The sequence below is a fragment of the Bactrocera tryoni genome, chromosome 5, assembly GCF_016617805.1.
Source record: "Bactrocera tryoni isolate S06 chromosome 5, CSIRO_BtryS06_freeze2, whole genome shotgun sequence".
NCBI lineage: Eukaryota > Metazoa > Arthropoda > Insecta > Diptera > Tephritidae > Bactrocera > Bactrocera tryoni.
Window position 1 is genome coordinate 6,886,897 of NC_052503.1, and position 24,316 is coordinate 6,911,212.

At 39.9% G+C, this 24,316-nt stretch overlaps 2 protein-coding genes across 10 annotated transcripts in view; both read left to right on the forward strand.

Annotated features, from left to right (window-relative positions):
- Positions 1-1,289: 1,289 nt before the first annotated feature.
- On the forward strand, positions 1,290-2,510 carry LOC120778486 (UDP-GalNAc:beta-1,3-N-acetylgalactosaminyltransferase 1-like). Its single transcript, XM_040110305.1, has one exon. It carries the CDS (start codon positions 1,329-1,331, stop codon positions 2,508-2,510), a length of 1,182 nt encoding a protein of 393 aa, XP_039966239.1. The 5' UTR covers positions 1,290-1,328.
- A 2,760-nt stretch (positions 2,511-5,270) lies between these two features.
- The window catches only part of LOC120778972 (band 7 protein AGAP004871), a 116,053-nt gene continuing 97,007 nt past the window's right edge, over positions 5,271-24,316 (forward strand). For 3 of the 9 annotated variants that reach the window (XM_040111050.1, XM_040111056.1, XM_040111053.1), the window contains exon 1: positions 10,242-11,191. In XM_040111050.1, coding sequence (XP_039966984.1) covers positions 11,141-11,191 — 51 coding nt within the window. In that variant the 5' untranslated portion in view covers positions 10,242-11,140. Of the gene's footprint in view, positions 5,441-10,241; positions 11,192-22,841; positions 22,937-24,316 lie in introns of those variants that run through there. The other 6 variants (XM_040111052.1, XM_040111049.1, XM_040111055.1 and 3 more) reach the window with 4 other exon arrangements.

Below are 24,316 nucleotides of genomic sequence, written 5' to 3' on the forward strand. Positions count from 1 at the left end.
GATTAAAATTTTTCCACTGGACGCTGAATGGTTAATCTGACAAAACAATTATGAGGACCATAAATAGGACGTAGCGGTTTTAAAGTTGTGGTCACCGACTCTGAATTTCGGTAGTAAATTTTAATAATTTCGACTCGTTGTTGGGTCGTATATCTTCCCATGATAAAATGGCAAATCTTAGTGAAGAGAAATGTCAAAAGAGCGGGAAGAAATATGTCGTCGTTTGCTGTCCCCATCGGTCTACTTTTGTAGATTTGGCTTGCTTATTTGGGTTTCGGTTAATTTTTTTCACTCGATTTCATTCGAATGTCGAGATCTCCTGCCATCTCTCTAATACTTGCCTGACGATTTTCAAGCACATTATCCTTCACTTTTTTAATATTTTCATCAGTTGAAGAGGTCGAAGTTCGTAAAGAACGAGGCATGTATTCAACGATCTCTCGACCAGCTTTGGAGACTTTGAACCACTCGTAGACTTGTGTTTCTGATAAAACTTAATCACCGCAAGCCTTTTCGGAATGATTCCTCACACAGAAAATGATTACTTCAGATCGTTTCCCACTTAAGAGTTTTGAATGATGAAGAAGCATTATGCCGAAAGTGAAAGCGCTCAGGAGAGATGATAGGGTTTCCAATACCCCCGTCGAAGCATGCATTACTCTTCCTCTTAAAAATTAAATAAATTATTATTTAGTTAAGGTATGGGATCAAACAGGTGTTGGTCCTTGAATTATTGAAGAGAAGCGTATCAAGTGCATATCGATTAGGCTCACTTGTTACATTTGCTTTATGGTGTGGATATTAGAACTTGCTTTGTTGTCGTTTTGTAAACGAGGTAAACATACATACATATAATATGTACATGGGTTCATATGCATCTGAAAAGCACCCGAGATGAATGCTGGTATTTTACAAGTTCTGAATTTCAGTGTTTGTCTAAAACTTCCCTTCTATTTCTCTCTTAAGGGGTTGTTTGGGTTTCAGGGCCTAAAAAGATATATTGTCTTTAAACTATATAATATTGTCCTATATTTTCAAGTTGATCGGAAGAATAAAAAAAAATTATTGAAAATATTTCCTTTTTTGCTCGACGAAACCCATGTAACCCATTAACCATCACCACCTACATATGTATGTATGTATATAATAAGCAAAGTCAATTCTTATGAGCATTCCGAGAATATTATGCATATCGAATAGCAAATCAACTGTACAAAGAAACTCATACCGTTCATTCATGTTTGCTTCCGTCATTTTTTTATTATTTACTTAAAATATTATTTTTCGAATTCGGCCGCAACGGTTGGTTTGGTAAAAATCTGTGCAAAATGCCTGCGCCCAGTGTAGCCAGTCTATTTGTCGGAATATTAGTGGGCCTGATAATTGGCTACGTCGTTTGGGAATGTGCCTACGCATTCATACCATCTCTGAGAAATAATAAATATCACATTACCGAACGCATACGAATGTCAATACAACCGACCACCGAAGCTGACGATTATCGCGATGACAGCCAATTAATCGATCTCTACAATTTCACGTACATCATGAACCAGCCCAGCTGCACCCCCAACATCCATGCATTGGTACTCGTACCTTCGGCGCCTGAGAATCGAGATAAACGCAAATTGATACGACAAACGTGGGCGAATTTCGTCGAGTTGCCATTACATAAGAGTAACATACCTTTTCGTGTGGTCTTCATGCTAGGCATCCCCGGCACCGAGACGAGTCAGGCAGAGTTGGAGCGGGAGAATTTCGAATACGACGATATGGTGCAAGGTTCATTTGTCGACAGCTATGAGAATATGACATACAAACATGTGATGGCCATGAAATGGTTTCTAAACTTTTGTAGTAATTCCAAGATTCTCATTAAAGTGGATGACGATGTCTTTCTCAACACACCGCAATTGATGATCTACCTGCACAACACTATGTTACATAACCAGCTACCCCAAACGGACAATCATGCCGGTGATCGCGTCACCAACATCAGCAAACCTCTGAAGCTACTCTTTAGACAACAAAGGGATCTATTGTTCTGCAATCAAAAGATTGGTGTACGTGTCCACCGTAGTTATCGTTTTAGGTGGCACGCCAGCTATAGGCATTATCCCAACAAAACTTATCCACCATACTGTCCGGGTTATGGCATCGTCTATTCGGCCGATGTTGTGCGACGCTTGTACAATGCTGCACAGAGAGCCAAATTCTTTTGGATCGACGATGTACACATAACCGGTTTATTGGCGAAACAGTTAAACATACGGATTGTTCCAGCGCAGGCTTATACCGTATTTTGCGCGAGGAACCAGCCCACTTGTGATATACTGCAAGATAAGTCAGGTGATTCCGACCCGCTTGAATATTTGTTTTCATATTCGCCGACCTATGAGCAAATGCACAACATGTGGCAGCTGCACCTTGGCAGGCTGCGAGACTACATTTTCACGGATGTGGAGAAGAGGGTTTCTCATGTTGATTCCATTGAGACTGAATTGTGGTAAATGATTTCTCTGTTGTAAATGAATTTCGGATTTATATTAGCGGAAGGTGTGGTTTGTAAACATTTCGGAAGTTTAATAAAATTGGTTGCAATGCAAATCCATTTCGATATTATCATAAAACAAGCTTACAATAAATTTAACTATGGCAATAGGCTTGCTATTAGGCAAAGATTTGGATCTCGAGGCAAACATGGAACAATACAGCTACATGTATATCCATGAGATTATTAGTTTCCAATTCTGCGGCAGCTATAGGTTTTTCAATTAAATTCCATTGAGTACTTTGACACAATGGTGATTCAAAATAACCGAATTATCCGACCATTTTTTATGGACACAAAATAAATTTCAATGAATTTTTAATCACAATCACAATATAGTATGTATGCATGCATTCGTATTGTCGCGTGGAAATAAATATGATTTTAGCTAAGTTTCTAACCTCTCCTAGAGTATTGCTGTTTAGAGCGACATCTAGTGGTGAGCTTTTATTGTTTAGTCATCAGCCTTAACAGGGTGATTGCAGTGTTGAAAATTCTAGTTATAACGGGTCTTTTGCTGGCGCTTTAAAGCCTACATTTAAAAGGACTGGAAAGCATGCATCTTATATATGTATGTACATATATATGTATATAAGTAAACGGTGTAAATATACATACGTATGTTATGCCAATTAATGCTTATTATTTGAGGGGTGATGTACAATGTGGAAGGCGAAAAAGAGAATTTTCTGAAAAAAAACTTTTTTCGGTGAGAAAAAACAAGAGTAAAAATTTATAATTTTACGATTTTACGATGCTTTACGACAGGTTGTGAATTGAACATATGTATATATGTATACATTAAGAAAATAAAATAAAAAAACTGATTTTTTTTTTAATTCTAACTATATATAACCCCTTAATTGAGCTGTATACTACTAGAGTAAACCGTAGAGGAATAATAATTTAAATCGATTTGGTTTTTTATATTCCTTGTACCGATTAGCTTCGTAGTACTTTCTAAATAAATAATCTTAGATAACAACATTGTATTTGCAAAACAATTTCCTGCAGGGTCGTGTGAGAAAAGTACTGTAGAAACAGCCGCGCCAGCTTTGACTTCAACAGGTGTGCTTAAGGACAGGTCAATGCTTAACACAATTTCTTTGCTAACCTTATTCTGCTAGTACCCTGATGTGCAGCAGATTTTCATAAGAATGTTGTGAAAAAAGACGATCGATTTTACTTCAACCCTTTCTATATACAAGTATACTTGTAATCATATGTTTGGGCAAAACACATTGAAAAATCGCTTGTTGTGGCTTTTCTCCGTCTAAAAGCAAAAACATTATATTTCCAAGGTATGTACATATGTATATATATGAAAATTTTCAATAAAAAATCTCTGAGTAAATCATAGTTAGGTAGTGGCATGACTCTAATATAAGGTTTTCAATAGATCACTACAAAAGTAGAATAGGGACAGCAAACGACGCCATATTTTTCCCGCTCTTTTGATATTTTTCTTCAATATGGTTTGCCATTTCATCATGGAAAGATATACGATCCAGCAACGAGTCAGTGGCCTCAACTTTAAGATTTACATATATCCATATTTCTAAATTGCACTCGGGATTTAATCGAAAATTCGCATGAGATATTCCAATCTGACAAGTCACAGCCTGAAAAAGGCCATCAACACTCAATGATGTTTTATAAAACTGGAAGCAGGGTATATGTATACATATATTTGATCTATAAAGGCTCCATTAGAATTTATTGGCTACGAGTCCAAGGCCTTGTAGCATGAAGGCTTCATTGACTGCGTTTCACCAGAGAGGAAACATGCGAAAATGAACATTTGCGTTGCATTCTCTTTACTCTAGGAGCGATCTTCTGCCAAAGCCCATTATAATATAATTTATTAGAGAAGGGAGAAAAACGGGTCAATTTATTTACAAAAATCTGTCATTTATTTTTGATTATTTTTGTTTGTTTGTTCAATAACCGATTGTGAGTGAAATAGAAATGCTCAAAGCCTTATAGTCGAAGAAAAGTGTTGCTCACTTCTTTGTCAGCTAAAGAGCATATCCTCGCCTGAAATGCAAAATAACGTATGATCAAAAAAATCGAAATTGGGTGTGTTGTTGGTTGCGATTAACTGCTTCTAATTACATACATAATATTACATATGACCAACATTGTTCTGCGCTCAGATATGAACCAGTTTTAACCAATATAAATTTCTTTTTTTCACTCATGTTCCATTTTATTTCGTGTTTCATTCATGCCACTGTAAGTTTCCGGAAATGTTGTTACGTTATTTTGCATTTTAGTTGACGATATACATGTATGTTTGTACATGGGTATAGAATGGTTGTATGTGTGTATAAATAGGCCCAACTTACTCATGTTTACAAAGCTAAATGTGCGAGGAAAAAGTTTGGCTTCGCATAAGTAAATAAATAAATTCATATACATATACATATTTACTTACATGTCGACATTGAAATGTGTTGATCATTAAGTTGTATTGATGGTCAGTTGTTAGCAATTATTTGCTCGTTTGTAGGGCTTATTGACACCAATAACTTGAAGTAGTGCGTTAATTACAAAACCGTTAGTTTTCCTGCAGGGTGCGAGTATTTGTGTTAGTTCTTGTTGAATTCTACGAGACACAGCGGTTTCTTTCCCCAGTGGTGACGTGTTAGTGTAACGTGGAAAATGTCTATTTTTCCCACGCATTTAATTTTTTCCTTAGCCTGATTTAGTATTTCTTTGGTGCCCGACTAAAGCAAGTGGTCACAACAGTTTGCTATATATCCTAACAGTAACGAATTATTAGTAGAAACAAATAAGTATTGATTATTAATTCAATAAACTTGTGGCCAAATCATTTTTTAATCGTGTTTGCTTAAAATTTTCTAACAACAGAACTTGTAGTGAAAAGTAAGTACGAATACTCTAAATTTATGTTAGTACGCCTTGGTAGCGCATTCAAGGACGAACGTCTAGTGATTCTTGAATAAGACTACACCAGAGTCGAACGAAATAAATATAATTTATTTGAATGTGTTAAACTTCACGCTGCGAAAGACTCCACGATTGCGGAGACTCGATAATAGCATTCATCGTCTATCCACAAAGCACGTGTGTTTAGAGATTTCTAACCGCAACTTGGACTAGGTTTTATGAAGCGTGTCGTGAACGTGAACAGCATTCAATGTTGAAGAGATACCATCAAAAGTGCTGTATTAGCTTTCTTCGATGCGCCAAAACTTGGATTATATTAAACAGATTATATTAAAATCTCGAGACGATCAGATATCTTTTGATAATAATTTTGATCTAGCTCTCGCACGTAAATCTTTTGACATGATAGCAGTGCAATATTTGGTCAAAGACGACAAAAATTATTTATTTTGGGACTTTAAGATTTATCCCCTAATAGATTTCAGTGAATTAATAGCTCTATTTGCTCTATAAAGTGGGTTGGTTAAGCTGTTGATTTTTGAGAACGCGTTTTCCTCAATGTGGTTTAATTCTTCATAAAGTATTTACTACGAGGATTGCCTTTTATATATCAGGATTAGAGAGAAAAAAACAAATATCAAAAAATCATCAAAAATCGCTTTATTGTCTTTCAAGATATTCCCAATTAAGATAAATACATGCGTTTCAACTGATTTCGTAACACTTTTGCCACTGCGATTGAGGTATCGCAAAACGGTGCCATCTTCATGCAACAACCGCTTCTTCAGATGACGAAAAACGTTGACCTTTTAGTTTTTTTCATACAGAAATAAAAAGAAGTAATTGGGTGCCAAGTTAGGGCTCTATGGTGGCTGATCAAATGGATGTTTTGAGTGCTCAAAAATGCAGTTGCATCCGTCGATGTGTGAGAACTTGGAGGATGGAACCACGTGCAAAACTTCCCACAAGTGAGGAAAGTTCTTTAAGCGCCATGCAGTTGGGAGTGGTCAGAAATGAATATTTTACATATCACTTAAGCAGCTAACGACTTCCGGTCCCTCCCCAGGATTATGCGCCAGGTTTGGGACCCGCCAAGTAAAAACACCCTTAATCAAAAGGACACAACAGACTCGGATAAGAGACCCTTCATTTTGATGACGACCACTGTAAACGTATTAAGGAATGTGATTTAAGGGCATGCACCTGGAAGAGTCTGGTCCTGTAATTGGGAAGGTGCCGTTGACCAGCTGATTGATTGATTTTTCGTAGCAGTAAAGGCTAACATCATCGCTGTTCAAGAAGTGGGATTGACCGGACTAAGACTGAGACGAGTAGGTGCTTGTAGCATTTACTTAAGTGGCCATATAATAGAGTTGTGGAGTCCTGGCACTCATTCTGGTGGATGAATTTCTAGCCAGCGGAAAGCCTGCCTCGCAATGTTGCGATCGACAACAACACAAGCGGGGTGGGAAGAAAGAAAAAAAAAGAGAACAAAGAGAGACGCTGAAATGTGTGAGTATGAAGAGCTTGAGAAGCTAGCTGATAGTAGTAATGCTCGAAAATTCATTGAATAGATGAGGCGACTAACAGAAGGTTTCAAGACTTGAGCATACTTATAGAACTCCATGAGGTGAGATGGTGTACACGATTTGCCAAACGATGTCGATGGAGCAGACGTTCCATTGCACGACCACGAAGAAGTTCAAATAGCAATTACCCGTCTGAAGAACAACAAAGCGACGGGGTCTGATAGACATACATAGTTCAGCGAACTAACATTCCAGTTTTGAGATGATTCATCGCTATACCCGCCAGAGGAAGTAGAGGAAGACCTCTACTCCGTTGGAAAGACTAGGTGGAAAAACACATGGCTACACTTGGAATCTTCAATTGGCGCCAAACAGCGGAAAGGAAGAACGACTGGCTCGCTCTTGTAAATTCGGCTACAATAAAGAAGAAGAACCTACGTTTAGACTTTTCACTGTTCCATTTTTGATCTTATAGACCCCCAAAACAGCCATACCCTTAAAAAATTTGGCAAGGCCGCTGGTATATCCACTGAAAATATAAGAGATGATATTGAGTACTGAGGGTCACAGGTATGGTTACATAGGTTTGCAGAGATTTTTAAGTTAAGGTTAAAGCTGTTATTTTCCCCATTGAAATATGTAAATGTAGCCATTTAAGTTACCTACTTAAGGGTATACTTATGTATGTACACACATTTACATATGTACCAGTAAGCCAGTAATTCTCGCTGTCGGTCTCAAAAATGTCCATTTCTTTTCGTTCTTTATGCTTCCTGAATTTGATTGTGTTCCTGCGTCGAAGCACGAAAATTGTTCACACTCGCTGGCTTAAAACCGCACATACATATGTGTGTGTGAGTGTGTGGACACCTGTCGTTAAGTGAATGTTGCTGCCGCACACATCTACGCACGAGTACACCTCATCATGTTGATGTATGTACCTGTATGTAGGTTATGTTTGACAGAGTATATCCGCCAGAGTGATGCGCAGCGCTTCATTGTGCGAGGCACTCGTGCTTTTTGGTGCAAGGATATGCGATGCTTTCATGCAAACTGTGTGTGCTTGTTAACTGTAAAGGCATGCGCTGTTTGTATGTATATCGCACCTATTCATAATCGCATCAACGCCATATACATATATGCGTGTGTGTGTGTGTGCGGCAAGCACGAGCACATGACGTAGCAGCAGCAGCAGCACGAAAATGGCGAACGTCAGCAGTAACAGCAACAGCAGCAGTAACGGCATCATCATCCACGATTGCGTTGGCAACGCTGAGTATGCACTCATTGACTGACAATCAACTTAACGTTATTAAACAGTTACTGTCGCTGAGTGCTGCGGGCTTGCTGTTGTTGTCGATGTTGCAGTTGCGGAGCATCAGAAAAGTGAAAAGCAAAACACGCTCTTGCGCTATCTGCTAAATGTTCCACATACGCAGTGGAGTACACACAATGAAATTCATTCTGCTCGTACGCTATGCGCTGTTGCTATTGGTTACCACAAGCGGAGTGTTAAAGTAGTTGTTGCGATGCTGTTAGAGAGCCTCTGAGAGTTGAAGAGCGAGTTGTGTTTTTTCGTTTGTTAAATTTTGCTATTTTTAAAGTTGCCTGCTGGAGTACCGTTCACCGGACTTTGTCGCTGATTGCCAACGATGTGAGTAAGTGGTCAGTTTACCACTTTGCAGTTAACTTTTAGTAACATCTAATGCTTAAGAGTAAAAATGCTGTTAATGTCACTTATGTTATCGCAAAAGCGAAATTATGCTGTTGAATTCAACAGTGTGTCTAAGTCGGTGAAGTAAACATGATGTTAGTGTTTGTTTCAAAGGCTGTATTTGGTTTATAAACATGAACAACCTTATGCTGACTTCAGAGAGAGTATTTGACGACCATAATCGAGTTTATAGGGTGAGATTTTTTGCATAAAATACCGAATTCTAGCATAATTTATAGCTCTTTGAGCTGTGTTTGTTTTAGAAGACCGAAAAACGCGAATTTTCCAGAACTTTTTCTGAGAAAAAATTTAAATTTATTGACCCAAGAATTTATACAGATATTATATTCTTTTGACTGTATTTCAATACTTATTATTAGCAAAAATATTTGTTTCGAAAGGAACTACAGCTTATCTAAGGAAGCTCCTCTCAAAAAAGACGTCTTGTGGTGATTACTCTGCAATTAAAAACCAACCAGATTTTGTTAAAAAATATACTAGAATCTAGTAATTAATCGAATTTATAAGCAAAATACAATTTTTGGACGAAATGCCGGTTTCTCAAAAAAAATCGATTTCTGACCAGAATTTCTGTAATATCTCATTTGGAACCCGCCATAAGTAACGACAAAATCGAAAAAGTCTCGGACTGAAGTTTTTTATATTTAAGTGGCGTTCGTTTTCGCCGTAATTCTTTTTTTTTTTGAAATAGAGCATTACAAGATGGAACAACATTTCTTAACAGTTCGAAAATACAAAATATGGTCGCAACATTGTTTCAACTCTGTCAACTGTGAAGATCTTGTCTTAATTTTGGTACCCTGTACTAACTACGAGGCCTGAAAGCCTGTCATGAGGTCTACAAAACGGACTTATGAAGAGTATTGATATGATTTATACTTGCATTACACTGTTTTTTAAACGTCTTCCATAATTTCTCCTTAAAGAAAAAGCACGACTCATAAATCAGCACAGGGTGACTCCATAGGGTTTGCTCGAAAACTTTCCCGAATCGTAGTCAACTCTTTGCCTGTCTCCCCTTTCTTCCAGTGATTTGTTTGATTTTTATTGCGGCCATTGACTCGCCACTCTCACTAGTTATGCGCTCATTATGCGCGCCTCGGCGCTCCAGCTGCTCGCCCGACGCTCGTTTACTCGTTACTTCTGCTCCAACATCCACTCGTGCACATCAGCAGCCAGCAAGCCATAATCAACAGCTACCATCGATGCGACAATCTCTGACTTCACGACTCTCGACTCGACGACTCAAACAACTCGAGTGCTTTGGCGCTTCGGCACCTCAGCGCCACAGCAACTCGGCTGTAGGGTCGGTAGGCGGTTTGATGCCAACAACCATAATATACTCACACACACACACATACACGCATATATACTCGCTTACACACGAACACATAAACGATAATGCTCAACGGTAGCATTTGCAACTTTCGCACGCCACAAGCTGTGCGAGTGTCCTTTCGATTTTATCATATAGACAAGCTGGCTCCTTGTCGAATGCTCAGTTCGACTTGTGCACTGACAGAGGTCGCTTTCAGTGACACCACAGTTTCAGTTCAGTTCAGTTTTCGGCTGGTGTGTTGTGTTCTGTCTATTCTGTGTTCTTCTCAACCAAGTGATTTGCTATCTGGCGTGTTGCGCACACACACACTCACACAAATACAGTCACTAGTGCATTAATAACTGTTTCTGCTCGGTTTGATTTAGCTGCTGGCTGGTCCATAGTTTGGCGAGACGTATGTGCCTTTGAGTAGAGGGGACTCTGATTTTTGGCGGCGATTCCGGGAGTCCACGGCACATGGCAGCGAAGCAACGCACGCCACACAGCAGTAGCCAGCGTTTTGTCTAAATAATTCCGCTTGTAAGTCATTCCGTGCAGTTGGCTGGTGACCGTATGGTGAGACGCGGTGCGCTGTGTGCGTGTGGTGGTGGCTAGTGTGCTGGTTAGTTGGTGAGCTGGTTAGTTGGCGTGGTCGAGTTCATCGCACGTCGGTGTGCGTGTGCAGCAGCGGTGGATGCAGCCAGAGCTTCGTTCCAGAAGGCGAATTGCACGAATTGCGCAGTGCGTGGCGAGCAGGCAGCGAGCGAGGCGGGGCGTTTGTGGCAAGCAAATAAGTATTGCAAACATTGTAATCACTTTTAATCCGTTCATCAACTTCAACAAGTGTTAAAGTGTGCAAGATTAGGGATACTCAATTACAGTTACAACAGCGAACATTTTGAATATGTGTATATGAGTGGACCTCAGTGACTGCAGAAAAGTGATAACTGTGTATGTCGCCAAGCGTGCGGAGACAATAATAATTTCACAAACCAAAGTGTCAACCAAAATCTCAAGCAAACAGAAAGCAGAAAAAGTGTGTGGGCATTTCTCGGAAGGGGCAGCTGGAATTTCTCTGGACGTCTTAATGAAACATGGTCGAAGAGTTTCTGGAGAAATTGCCTGAAATCGACACACGTTACGAGGTGAGTGCCACACACACGCATACACAACTACACACACAAATAAAAACAGTATTTTTCGTGTTGAGTCCAGACTGCGGCGCGTGACTTTTAGTTGTCAGCAAATCGCTGCTTTGCACACATACACACTTCATAAATTTATTTATAATATTTATTTACTTTTCTATGACTGGCTTATCCCTTTTATATTACATTGTTCAAATCCTCCAGCGCTCGAGATCTCGAGTACTCAGCAACTTTTGAGTTTTGCTCGACGCATTTATTGTGCCAGCAGCTGTTGTGCTTATTTGCTCAGCGAAACGTGTTGCCCTACATAGGCGCAGACCCCTACAACCCATGCTAAACTAGCAAGAGCCTCTGGTTTCCGCTCAGCTCCACCGAGCCATGACTCCGTGCATTCCCTGCACATGCATAAATATTATGACCTCACGGCCCCCTCACACAGGCACTTGCATCCCGTTTCAGCCAGTCGTCATCTTATCAACCTGCAGCCTCAATATGCTTGTTGTCATTTATTTATGTTTTTCTACTTCCTTTGTGTCCGTCGTCCCTTTCACAAGTGCTGGTTGTTATGTATGTCACTGCTGTCTCCGTTTGGTTGCGTTGCGCTTGGCTTTGGTCGTGTCCTGTCAAGTGCAGCTTGCAGGCAGTAAATTCACATTTATGCAAATGTAAGGATTTCATTGTTTGTTTCCCACTTTAATTGAGTTCCAGTTGTTTTTGGCCAATTCCTAACAGGAATAGCCGCATGTTCAGTTCACTTTCGGGATCACTGGAAGTTATCCGTTGGGAACTTTATTTCGATTTTTTCTCTTCTAAATTCAACTTATTTTTTTTTTTATATTTATAATGAACTTTAATGAACCAAATATGTACCATGATGGTCGATCACTTTTTGCCATTTTCCGCAAGAGACATTATTCCATCAGTGTAAAACTTTTCTGGTTTCCCGGCAAAAAGCTGCGACAAGTAATTTTCACAGGCTTCTCTTGAAGCCAACTTTACTCCATTAAGGGAGTTCTGCATCAGAGGTCGGAACAAATCAAAGTCCGATGATGCAAGGTCAGGGCTATGTGGTGGATGCATTAAAACTCCCAGCCAAGTTTTCCCAGTTTTTGCCGAGACATCAAAGATGTGTGTGGTCTAGCGTTGTCCTGATGGAAGATGAAGCCCTTTCTGTTGAACCGTTCTGGCAGTTTTTTCGATTCTTTCATCAATCTCATCAGCAATTGTCAGTAAAATGTATAATCAATCGTTCAACCAGGCCGGAGCAGCTCATAGTGGATGATTCCTTTCCAATCCCACCAAACACTCAGCATAATCTTTTGAGGCGACATTCTCGGCTTTGTAATCATTTGTTGAGCTTCAGCACACTTGGACCATGATCTTTTTCGCACATTATTGTCAGATTTGATTCACTTTTCGTCTCCTGTTACCAGTCGCTTTAGAAATGGTTCGATTTCATTTCATTTCAACAAAGAATATCAGATGTTAATTCGGTCCATTAAATTTTTCACAGACAATTCATGTTGTACCCAAACATCGAGCTTCTTCTTGTAGCCGGCCTTTTTTAAATGGTTCAAAACCGTTTGATGATGAATGTTAAGTTCCTTAGCGATGTCATGGCTCCTGGTCAATATTTTCCATAATTTCATCGACTTTCTCAAAGATTGGTCGAGCAGAGCGAGGTACATCTTTTACATCGAAATTTCCAGAACGGAAGCCAGCGAATCATTGTTGTGCTACACGAACTGATACAGCATCGTCTCCGTAAACTTCACAAATTTCATTGGCGGCTTGCGTGGCATTCTTCGCTTTTTATACAAAAATTTCAAAATATAGCGAATTTCTTCATTATTTTCACTCAGCTTTGCACAGCTGTAACTTTTTTTTAAATTTCTCGAATTAAATTTTTTTTGGTTAAATGAAGCTTAAAATCTCACCTTTCCAACGCGATATGGTATGACACAATGTGATTGGTTGCATTAGAGATATACGACTGAAAAGATATTTATTGACAAAATACGAAAATACTTTTTCGACTACCCTATATAATTGAAATTCGGGGAGAACCCTTTCCTGATAGCAGTATGTTTGTATATTAAAAATGGGTTAAGTCGAGTAAATATTTTTGTTAGCCCTCATATACTTAATAGAAAGGTTCTAGCACTGTGCGAGTTATCTTAATTAAATTGAGTGCGCCTGTTTTTCATTCACAATTTCGTCGAATTATGAATGTTGAATTTTTTCACAACGCTTCTTAATATGAAGTTGTGCTCACCCCTGTAGCTATACCCCTGACTGTGATCTTTGCAAATTGAAAGCGTATGAAATGTTTGGTCACACTCGAACTTCGCCCTTTCTTACTTGTTTTATTTTTGTAATGAAACAAATTTTTATAATTAATTTTAATTTAATTAATGAAAAATGCAAATAAATGGCAACACCATTTAACCTGATTTTTATATTGTAGAATATATCCAATAAAACAGCTTCTAAAATTATAAAAAATATGGCAACCTATCTGCCATTGTTACCAAAAACCGGAACCAAAGGCAAAGGGATCGCTTAAGTTTTAAAAGGGTTAGTGGCTAAATATTAAATGAGAGCAATTAACTTACTCATCACTTAATTGCGCTCAAGCAGCATGAATAACCTTCGAGTTGCTTTCAATTCCCTGTAGGGTGTTTGTGCATCTTCCGGTTTACCCACACATATTTACATGTTTATAACATATATTTTTGTGTTTGTCTCTAAATCCGCAACCAAATTTTCAGTTTGCATGACAATTAAAATTTCTAGGAACCGAGATGGTGTGTTAGTAGAGATTTGAGTTCATTTCAACTGGGTGACCTCAATGTAACCTACAAAACTCAAATGAAATTGAAATGCAATTGATGGCCGCTCCGCTTCCTACTGACACTGTTGGTTGTTGTCCACGGTGTGCTGGTTTAATGAATCTCAGAGGCATTGGGTAAATTATTGGGCATGGAATTCGAAATATTTCTATTGTTACTTTGTGAACACACATATACCTTTACATGTCTGTATTTGTATTTGTATTTGGTGTATCGTGAGCTTCAAAAATGACAAATGTTTTCTGTGTAAATACCTGGATTTGGTAATGAAGAGGCGCGTTGGGCGTTGGTGGTAAGCACTGACACAGCAGATGATTAATTACAACATTAATTGTAGTATTTACAGATTTAGAATTGATTTATAAACAAATACTATGTGCACGCCGATTCCTTCGTTAGTTTAGAGGACATGCTTATGTATTGATTGAGTGAGCGGTGGAAATTGAGGTGTTAAGCTATAACGGTCTTTCAGAGTAAAATTCACTCTAGAGAGTATTATCAATTTTAATTTCACAATCCGGAAACTATCAGAGCTGTCGAAAGATTCTGGTGAGAGTTGTTAGTGCCTTACCTTATTAGTGTTGATTTCTATGTGTATGTATGTATGTTTTCTATATTATTTCTTGGCTTTGTTTGCTTGGTGTGGGAATATACTCAATATACTCTCCAGCATTAGGGATGAGGCAGCTTTTTAAGTTGCTGGACCCCTGCAGCATATTTTAAGCTGAGGTCTTTGCTATTGCGAAAACAGCGGAACTGTTCTCTAATACACCTACAGGCAATCCAGAGCCAACATCTACGTAGACAGCCAAGCAGCAATAAAGGCAGTAACCTGGTATCACATATCGACCAGAAGTGTCATGTGAAGCAGGGCAGCAGTGGAAAGCATTGTCAGAAGCTAGCAACTTCACTTCTACTGGGTGCCAGGCCACAACGACATCGAGGGCAATGAAATAGCGGACGAGATTACCAAGAATGGTGCACGACTAACACCCGAAAACGTGATCAACATTGGGAAACTCATGCATTGTCTATAGGACAATCTCAACAGAAGCATGGTAAGAAAACCAAAACCTGATGGAACGAGCTACCTGGGTGCAAGACCTCTGCAAAAGTCATGTGCAAACCGGTAGATCGGAAGTACAAAAAATTCCGATTGGCACTCGATAGAAGGGACAGTAGAAACATGGTCACTATCTGGTGGCGGCATAAGCCCGCAGAATGGGTCTGACAAATCCAAAAGACTGCAGGAAATATCTAGAGCAAGCCATCAGGGAAATATTCGAGCATATCTTGTGCACTTGTCCCGCATTGTCAAGGCTACGGTGTAATCATTGGGGTCGCCACGGTATGATACACTGGATGAAGTATCGATAGTGAGGCCACAGAGTATGTCAAAATTCGCTACAAGTGCAGGCGTTCTAAAGGATGACTACTCCTCATGAACCTAGCAACTAAACTGCATCTGGTATCGCAAAGGACCAAAACTGGTCTATGCGTGGCTCATTGGCCTACCAGATTAACCTAACCTAACCTACATATTTAGTGCTTGAACCTCATTAGAAATTTGGAATAAGATTTTTTTTTTAAATTTATTCCTGAATATTTACTCCTCAACTATAGTCCTCTTTTACATATTTGCGATGTATAATATAAGGTCAAACGAGTTATGATTGTGCCATAACCCACAATTACCAGAGCTTTCATCAATTCATCAATCTTTCATAACCATTTTGCAAAGCCATTTTGCCAATTAAGGACGAATTTCCAATTTATTTTAAGTACACCGTTATTATCCAGATAATGACTGAGAGTATTGCCAGATGCAATGAAAAGCAAGCTCAAGTGTCCTTAGTTGCACCAAAAACAAAGGAACCCAAATGAAAAGCGGTGAGAAAACCGAAAGCCTGATGCACAAAAGACAAGGTGTTCTTATCCTATTTTTATAAGAACCTTGTGAATTCGAAGGGATTTTGCGGTGTGCGTGGCCCTCACAAACGAGTATATAGTAATATAATATTTGTATGTATGCGTGTAAATTGCGGTTAGTATTTGATGATCGATGGAAATGAAAAATTCATATGCAATTTCGTTGCAGGCTTGTTTGCTTCATGATGTGCGAATAAATTTTAAATTTAAATTCGCCTCTTGTATGGCTATGTGCATGTGTATGCGTGTGTGTCTCATGGGAGTGGCTGCTGGCAGTGTCACCAGTCTTCTGTTGCTTTTCCGTCGCCTAGCTTTGGCTCGCTGTTGTCAGTTGTTTGTGTTCGTCAGTGTGTGCGTCAGTGTGTACGTCAATGGCTGTGGTGTCTGGTCGGTTTTGGCTGCGGTGGTTAAAGTGTAAACTTTCAATTTGTTGAAAAACTTTTACACGCCCATACTGGCGGCGTTTACAAAGGAAAGCGCCGTAAATGTCACTGAATCGATGCGAACTGTCATTGCAACGAAACCGCTGATATTTACTTTGGGCAGCCGAAAACACACGTGGTGGAATAAATAAATATTTAAAGAGCTCGGCTTAAGTTGGCTGAAAGCTGAAAGTGAATAGCTGAGTTATTTTTCTGTTTTCTGGAAATATTATAAAATTCGATTATGTTAAGAAAAATTAATTGGAGAACTGAATTCAAAGTGATCGAATTCAGGTTAGGTTGAAGACAGAAAACCTGCGTTTCATGAAAAAGTGGGGGAATTTGTCGACCGATTTCAAATATTTTCGGACTATAATATAGCCAATATTATACTTTCACTCAATTTTGCTTTGTTTGACATTTTTATCTAAATATTTCGAAGTTGGGGTAATATTAATTAGCCAATTTTATCCATTCTTGGCATCATCACATATTATTAGAAGAAAAAGAACTTCTGTAACCTTCAATAAGGTACCTCAAATATTGCCCGATATACTTTATGGTATAAAAGCAAACCGAATTTCAAATTCGTTCTTCTTCTTTTCTGGCGTAGGCACCGCTTACGCGGTTAAAGTAGAGTTAACAAAAGCGCGTCGGTCGTTTTTTCTTCTCGCTATATGGCGCCAATTCGAGATGCAACTGCAGCCGCAGAACCTTTCTCTCGAACACCCCTAAGGCCGGCTCATTAGATGATATCATCGTCCATGTCTCCACATCATATAGCAGGACGAAAATGAGAGCGACATATAGAATTTCGACTTTGTTCGTCGAGAGAGGACTTTATTTCTCGATTGCCTACTCAGTAGAAAGTAGAAGTTATTGGCAAGAGTGATTCTGCGTTGGATATCAATGCTGACATTAGCTTTGCGGGGCTACCAAGTTCAGATATAGATATCTCTTTCGTGCAGTCAAAAGCAGCTTTGAAATCGACGAAGAGGTGGTGTGTGTCGATCTTTCTTTCACAGGTCTTTCCCAAGAGTTGGTGCATAGTGATAATCTGGTCGATAGTAAATTTTCCAGGTCTAAAGCCACACTGACAAGGTCCGAACCGTTTGTTGACGGTGGGCTTCAGTCTTTCCGACACTATGTTCGATAAGACCTTATATTCGAAATTAAGGTAATTGACAGAGATTTTTGGGTCCTACTTTTTACACTATCATTGCCATTCAGCAGCCTAGAGAAGTGTTCCCTTATTAATTTCAGTAAGATCTGGGCATCGATCACTAGATCACCTTTGGGGGTTCTATAAGAGTATGATCCGGTCTTGAGACCTCCTGTTAGCTGGTGCATCTTTTTGTAGAATTTTCAAGCATTACCCCTGTTGGGAGCTTCTTAAGTTGTTCATACTCACTGCTCGTGTTGTTGTCGATCGTATCATTGCCAGGTAGGCTGCCCGCTTTCTCTCCTTTCTACGTAAGGAGTTTGAAGTAACGTCTCATAGTTCCCTTATATCGAGTTGCTGACGAGTGCTCTCAGAGAGCAGGAGTGCAAGCCGAGTAGAAAACCGTTTCACGATTGTGGTAGTAGCTTTTCAACGTTGTACCTTCCATGTGTTTGTTGTACAGAGGCGGGAGAATATTTTCGCTACAACAATATAGTGGTCCGAGATGATGTTAGGTCCTCTGATCATATGCACGCCAAGAACGCTGGATACCTGATGTCCATCTATCACAACATGATCAGCCTGGTTTTGAACTTTTCGATCGTGCTGGAATCTACAGGCAACCACATTTCGGGCCATGAGAAATCGATCAGCCCCAACACATTTGGAGAGGTTTCGCCATGGACGCTGACTTTTCCAACTGTTGTACTAAAGATGTCTTTTTTGCGCACCCTAGCGTTAAACTTGCCAAGCACAATTTTTACATCGTGGCAGGGGCAATTGTCATAAGCGCGCTCCAGCCGCTCATAATAAGCATTCTTGGTCATATCGTCCTGCGTCTGTTGAAAAGACGTTGCGAACAGACTTCAGCGAACCCTTAAACCGAATAAGTCGGAGTGGATCCACTGAAGCTTCCTCTCTTTTAGCCGTGACCCTAGGCTCCAAATGGGTTGGCTACCGCCTCATACGCAAGAGTTACTCACATTTCCAGTGTGCGCGGGTATAGCCCTTTGACTGTAACTGCGTACTCAGAAGCATGACTATACCTCATTACACCCCTTGAAAATCGTTACAATAAGTAAATTTATTTTATGGGGGCTAGGTTATAAGGGTTACTTCTCTGATTTATCGCATTTTTCCAACAAGGGCACATTGTTATCAGAAAAAGATTTCCTCGGAATTCCATTGACAAACCTTGAAGTAAAAAGTCAACGATAGGCACTGACTGAAAGATATTCGGATAAAAGTTGTCGAATATGTAGGCCATATTTTATTTACTGTAAAGTTAAAGAATCATGTCGAAAATGTGTGTATACATATGAAGAGTAGGTGCGGTTGTAGTCCGATTTCGATCAGTTTTAAAATGTAATATAGTATGGGAAGATAAAAATAACTGAGGCTTTGCACTGCGACCTAAGGTCCATTGTGACCTCTTCTATATCATGCATGGTCGACTGAGATGATGTGATCCCTGTCTACGTAGATGGAACCTTGCTTTGAGCCTGCTTCTACAAATGGGCACTCTATAATCAGGTGTTCTGAAGTTTCCTATTCCATGTCAGAAAACTGCCAGTTTGCGGAAGGGACTATGCCCATGTTAGACAAGTTCTTGAGCCTGCAGTGCCCAGTGTAGAGCGCGACAAGGAGGCGGAATCTGTCTCGGGGGAGGTTGATCATATCTTTAAACCTTGCAAGGTTGTACCCTCCCAGTAGATGCTTGATGTGCTGCCTGCTGCAGGTGCCGTTTCTACTGTGGAAACATTTTCCCTCACCGCTTCCGCATTCTTCTACGCTCACCCTCGACCTTCTTGAAATCACCCATCTCAGAGTAGTTGATCCTGCTCGAGGAGGTTTTTTGTGAGGGGGAGGGGGGTTCGTGACACCTACAACAGTCGCAGTAGACGCCTTCTTCTGAGTGCCAGTACAGGAGGGCACATCATCATCATCCCGCGCGTGATCCTCGAAGATTGCGAAAGAACGTCCAAAAAGCTGAACTTACGCCTGGCCCCTGATTCGCTCTTACCTGCATTTGGCATGTTGCAGTTAGTTGTTGTTGTTGTATTAGGAATTTGTTTGCTCATCTGGCTTATGGCTAGGTGAGCCTACTGGTCTATTCTTTACGCGGAGAACACAAGAGCTCCTTGACGCAGTAAGGCCACCGTTACTTCCCAAGGCGGCGCAGTGTTGGGAAGGCTCCATTAGAGTACTGCCGATTTTATCACCTGGCTGCAAATGTCCAACGGGCACAGGAATCGCATAACACCCTGGTTTAGGAGGTATCAGCTCTTGATTGCCGCACGCATGAGGACCCTGCCAATCTGAATGAGCAGCGCCTTACAGAACTTCTCACACCGGTTGGGTGGAGCCGAGTATGACGACAAGATACCTTTCATTCGCAGAGGATATTACTATGGGCGGGGCTTCACAGATAGACGGAGATAACTCTGATCATTTATATATACGTATATAACTCTCTATATCTATCTCAGTTAGTTTTACAAATAACAATAAGGTGAACAAATAATACAATGTAACGAAATGTTGAGCAAGTATAGTAAAGAAATTTCATACCAAACCCGCTTTTGGTATGACTCACATTATTCAAATGAGAATAGTATATATGAGTTTATAGTTTAGGCCATTACAGACACGTGAGCACTTTATTGAACACCTTGAAGCACTTCAATTCCCAAACTAAGCAAAACATTAATTAACAGTAATTATTTGGTAAGGTCCGAGGCTATTTATACAAACTTTTGATACTATCTCATCTGGTCAAGCATTTGCCATAAATTCTAGCAAATAATTTAGCAAACTCATATTTTTCTCATTCATTTCCCGCACATCTCCCTGAAAACCGAGCTCATATAAAAGCGTTTAAAAATCTATATTTAGTACATATTTAGAATATCTCATTAGAGCGGATTTCTATAACAATTAGCTATAGACACAGCCATATACATCGAAATAACGGTTTGTTTACCTATTTGACATATCTTTGGGGGGCATCAAAATTACAATGCATAATCACAATAATTACATATACCACATGCTGGGCACCCTGCCCATGGAGACCTTGAGGCTTAGCAAAACTCTGGCGCACACATGTGCACACAGAGTCCCGTTGAGTGAGTAACATGTCACAGTCGGAGCTAAAATACTAATATTTGTACTTTAGTGTGTGTGTGTGTGTTTAGCAAATATTAAACAATGAAATGGCAAATGTCACAGTGACGGACATATACATATGTATATATATGAATGGTTGTGTATGTACGGGCACTTATGCCAAACCGGTTAAACGCCAAAGACAATCGACCACAAAATTGCATGACAATTGCCTACACACAAAAAATATGATGAAAGTGATTTTTGACTTGTTCAGAGACTGGTTTCAAACGGAAGTGTGTTCCAAAGGTTTTTTGATTTATAGAACTCGGAACTCTAAGCACGTTTAGTAAGGGAAATTTAAATTATAATAACTTTTTCTAGCAGAAATACTTGTTTTAAGTCCCTGATGTGCAGATTGCAGTATAGTATCTTCTCAGGTTCTTGCTATTGTGTGAAAGAGCCCAAAGTCAACAAACTGATTGGGCCTTATTGTGTGGCTTTAGGCCCGGAAGATCAACAACTGACCACATATTCACCATGCACTAAATCTTGGAAAAGACCCATGAAAGGAGGATCGACACACACAACCTCTTCGTTTATTTCAAAGCTGTTTTTAACAGCACGAAAAAGAGCTGCCTTTATGCCGCTTTGTCTGAAATTGGTGTTCCCGCAAAACTAATACGGCTGTGTTAGCCAAAAGCAATTACAGTATCGGGAACGACCTCTCCGAGCTGTTCGCTACCAAAAGAGGTTTCATACCAGGCGACTCCCTATGGTGCGACTTCTTCAATCTCCTCGTAGAGAAAATAATTCGAACTGCAGACGAGAATCGAGAAGGCACAATTTTTCTAAGAATGTACAGCTGCTGGCGTACGCCGATGATATTGATATTATTGGCCTACACATCCCCGCTGTTGGTTCTGCTTTTTCCAGACTGGTTATGGAAGCGAAGCGTATGGGTCTAGTTGTGAGCGAGGACAAGACGAAATATCTCCTGTCATTAAACAAACAGTCGCCGCATTTGCGACTAGGCTCCCACGTCACTGTTAACAGGCATAACTTCGAAGTCGTAGATAAGAGTCGTCTCTCTTGGAACCAGCACTAACACCAACAACAACGTCAGCCTATAAATCCAACGCAGAATAACTCTTGCCAACGGGTGCTACTTCGAACTGAGTAGGCAATTGAAAAGTAAAGTCCTCTCTCGACGAACAAAGATCAAACCAAACTCTTTAAGCCACTAATTATTCCCGTGCTGCTATATGGTGCAGAGGCATGGACGTTGACAACCACTGATGAATCGACGTTACGAGTTTTCGAGAGAAAGATTCTGCGGAAGATGTGTGGCTCTTTGCGCATTGGCAACGGCGAATAGTGCAGTCGATGGAAGGATGAGCTGTAAGAGGTATACGACGACTTTACATTGATCATGTCTCTTAACAGCAGCTACGCTGACTAGGCCATGTCGTCCGTATGGATGAACACACTCCAGTTCTGAAAGTATTCGACACAGTACCTGTCGGAGGAAGCTAAGGAAGAGGAATACCTCCACTCCGTTGGAAAAGACAAGGTCGATAAGGACCTGGCTATACTTGGAATCTGCCATTGGCGTCACACTGCGAAAAGGAAAACTGCCGCGCTGTTGTAAACTCGGTTATAACCGCGTAAGCGGTGTTTACCCCAATAAAGGAGAAGAAGTATTTTTATGAACTACAAGTACGTTTTCATTTCTGTATAGCTAACCAGTTTTCTTAGCCGCCTTTTCATGGGGGAGAATACGTGCACTAGTCTCACCGCCAAAGAATGATTATCTCTCTCAAATTGTGACAAATAAATTCATGGCTGGGTTAACATGCTAGCCAATTTTAGTCACAGAAGGACACAAGCCACTAATATAATCATTGTCTGCGCAGTGAGTGACGGAAATAGGAAATAACAACAACCTCTTCATATTTGTACTCGCCCACCAGACCTTCGACACTCACGAGCTAATAATAATCACTCGGTTTAGTGAAACCCGACCCGTTGGCGTCTTAATGCCGAACAAATTCCATAGAAAATGTGTGCTCGCATGAATGTACAGTTAATTAATTGACACGTTTGATTATTATCAATTTGCAAGATTTTGTGCGCGTGAAAAGCTCCAGTCGGTACGGGAGAGCAGTCGCCTGCCGCTTACACGACGGCACAGTGGAAAATGCCGAAGAGACGCAATGTCTATGTGCTCGAGCTTGAGGAAATGTCAACGATGAGTGTTTATAAGAAAGTGAGTTAGGCATTATTAAATAATTAAGGTACCTTGTGGGTCGCCACGATAAAGGCTTTTCAAGGACAGTTGCTGGCGGTTCGCTTTTGTGGTGTTTGTGTGTAAACAAAACTTGTGTAATTTTGCATATTTTTATAGAAAATGAGGTGGAGACTGCATTTCAAACGCTTTTTATTTTTTTCTTTATTTAACTTTTAATTGTGACCTTGAGCTTGTGGGAAGCAAGGGACCGCAAGCTCACCTAAACACACTAAAAGCAGAAAATATTGACCAGCTGAGTGCGCAAACGAAAAAAATGGCAAAAAGTGTTTTTGTAATTCAAAGCCGCTTGGGAGCTTTTTTAGGCAATCAGTTGAGCTTATCACATCAACGTTTTGCTTGAAGGCACGACACATTTTCCATTTCGAGGCTTTAGCTCTTCTGTGTCTGATAGCATGCTGCGTTTGTGCGATGATTAATGAAACTGTAAGTCTCCGGGGAGAAGTTACTTTTCGGTTAACAGTTCTTTATCGAGAGGCAGCAGGAGGCGACTGGCTGGATGGAAATTATATTGTTTTTTAATGAAAAGCGTGCATGACATTTTTTTAAAGTATATACGGAATAACTTCTTGGATCAAGATTTTTATATGAGAGACAATTTTTTTGGAGGCTTCTTCGTCACTATTAGTTTGTTTGGAAACAAATTTATTTGAAGGAAAATGTAAGCTTGTTGCATTCTCCTACAAAACTAGTATTTCTGTCTATAATGTTATGTAGTGGAAAAAGTCTTTTCGTATTTTGTCAATCATATTGATCATACCATGTAGTGTACCGAAAAAAAATAAACTCGGGGAAGTTGAAAAAAAGTTGCAGCTGTTGAAAAATGAGTAAAAATAATGAAGAAATTCGCTATATTTTGAAATTTTTGTATAAAAAGCGAAGAATGGAACGCAAGTCACCAATGAAATTTGTGAAGTTTACGAAGACGATGCTGTATCAGTTTGTGTAGCACAACAATGGTTCGCTCGCTCCGTTCTGGAAATTTCGAAGTGAAAGATGCACCTCGCTCTGCTCGACCAATCGTTGAAAAGTCGACGAAATTGTGGAAAAGATTGATCATGACCATCACATAAGCAGCCATGATATCGCTTTTTATCGATTATGCTGAGTGTTTAGTGTTTTCAGCCTTGTCGAACGATTGATTCTACATTTTACTTTCATCAACTTTTGAGATTGAAGCAAACAATCGAAAAAAGGGCCAAAACTGATCAATAGAAATGAGCTTCGTCTTCCATCAGGACAATGCTAGACCACAGACATCTTTGATGATTCGTCAAGAATTAGGAGAGCTTGACCTTGCATCATCGGACTTCTATTTGCTTCGGTCAATGCAGAACTCGC

Excerpts from the sequence above, each read along its gene's own strand:
- LOC120778486 (XM_040110305.1), top strand. The coding sequence starts at position 1,329 with ATGCCTGCGCCCAGTGTAGCCAGTCTATTTGTCGGAATATTAGTGGGC.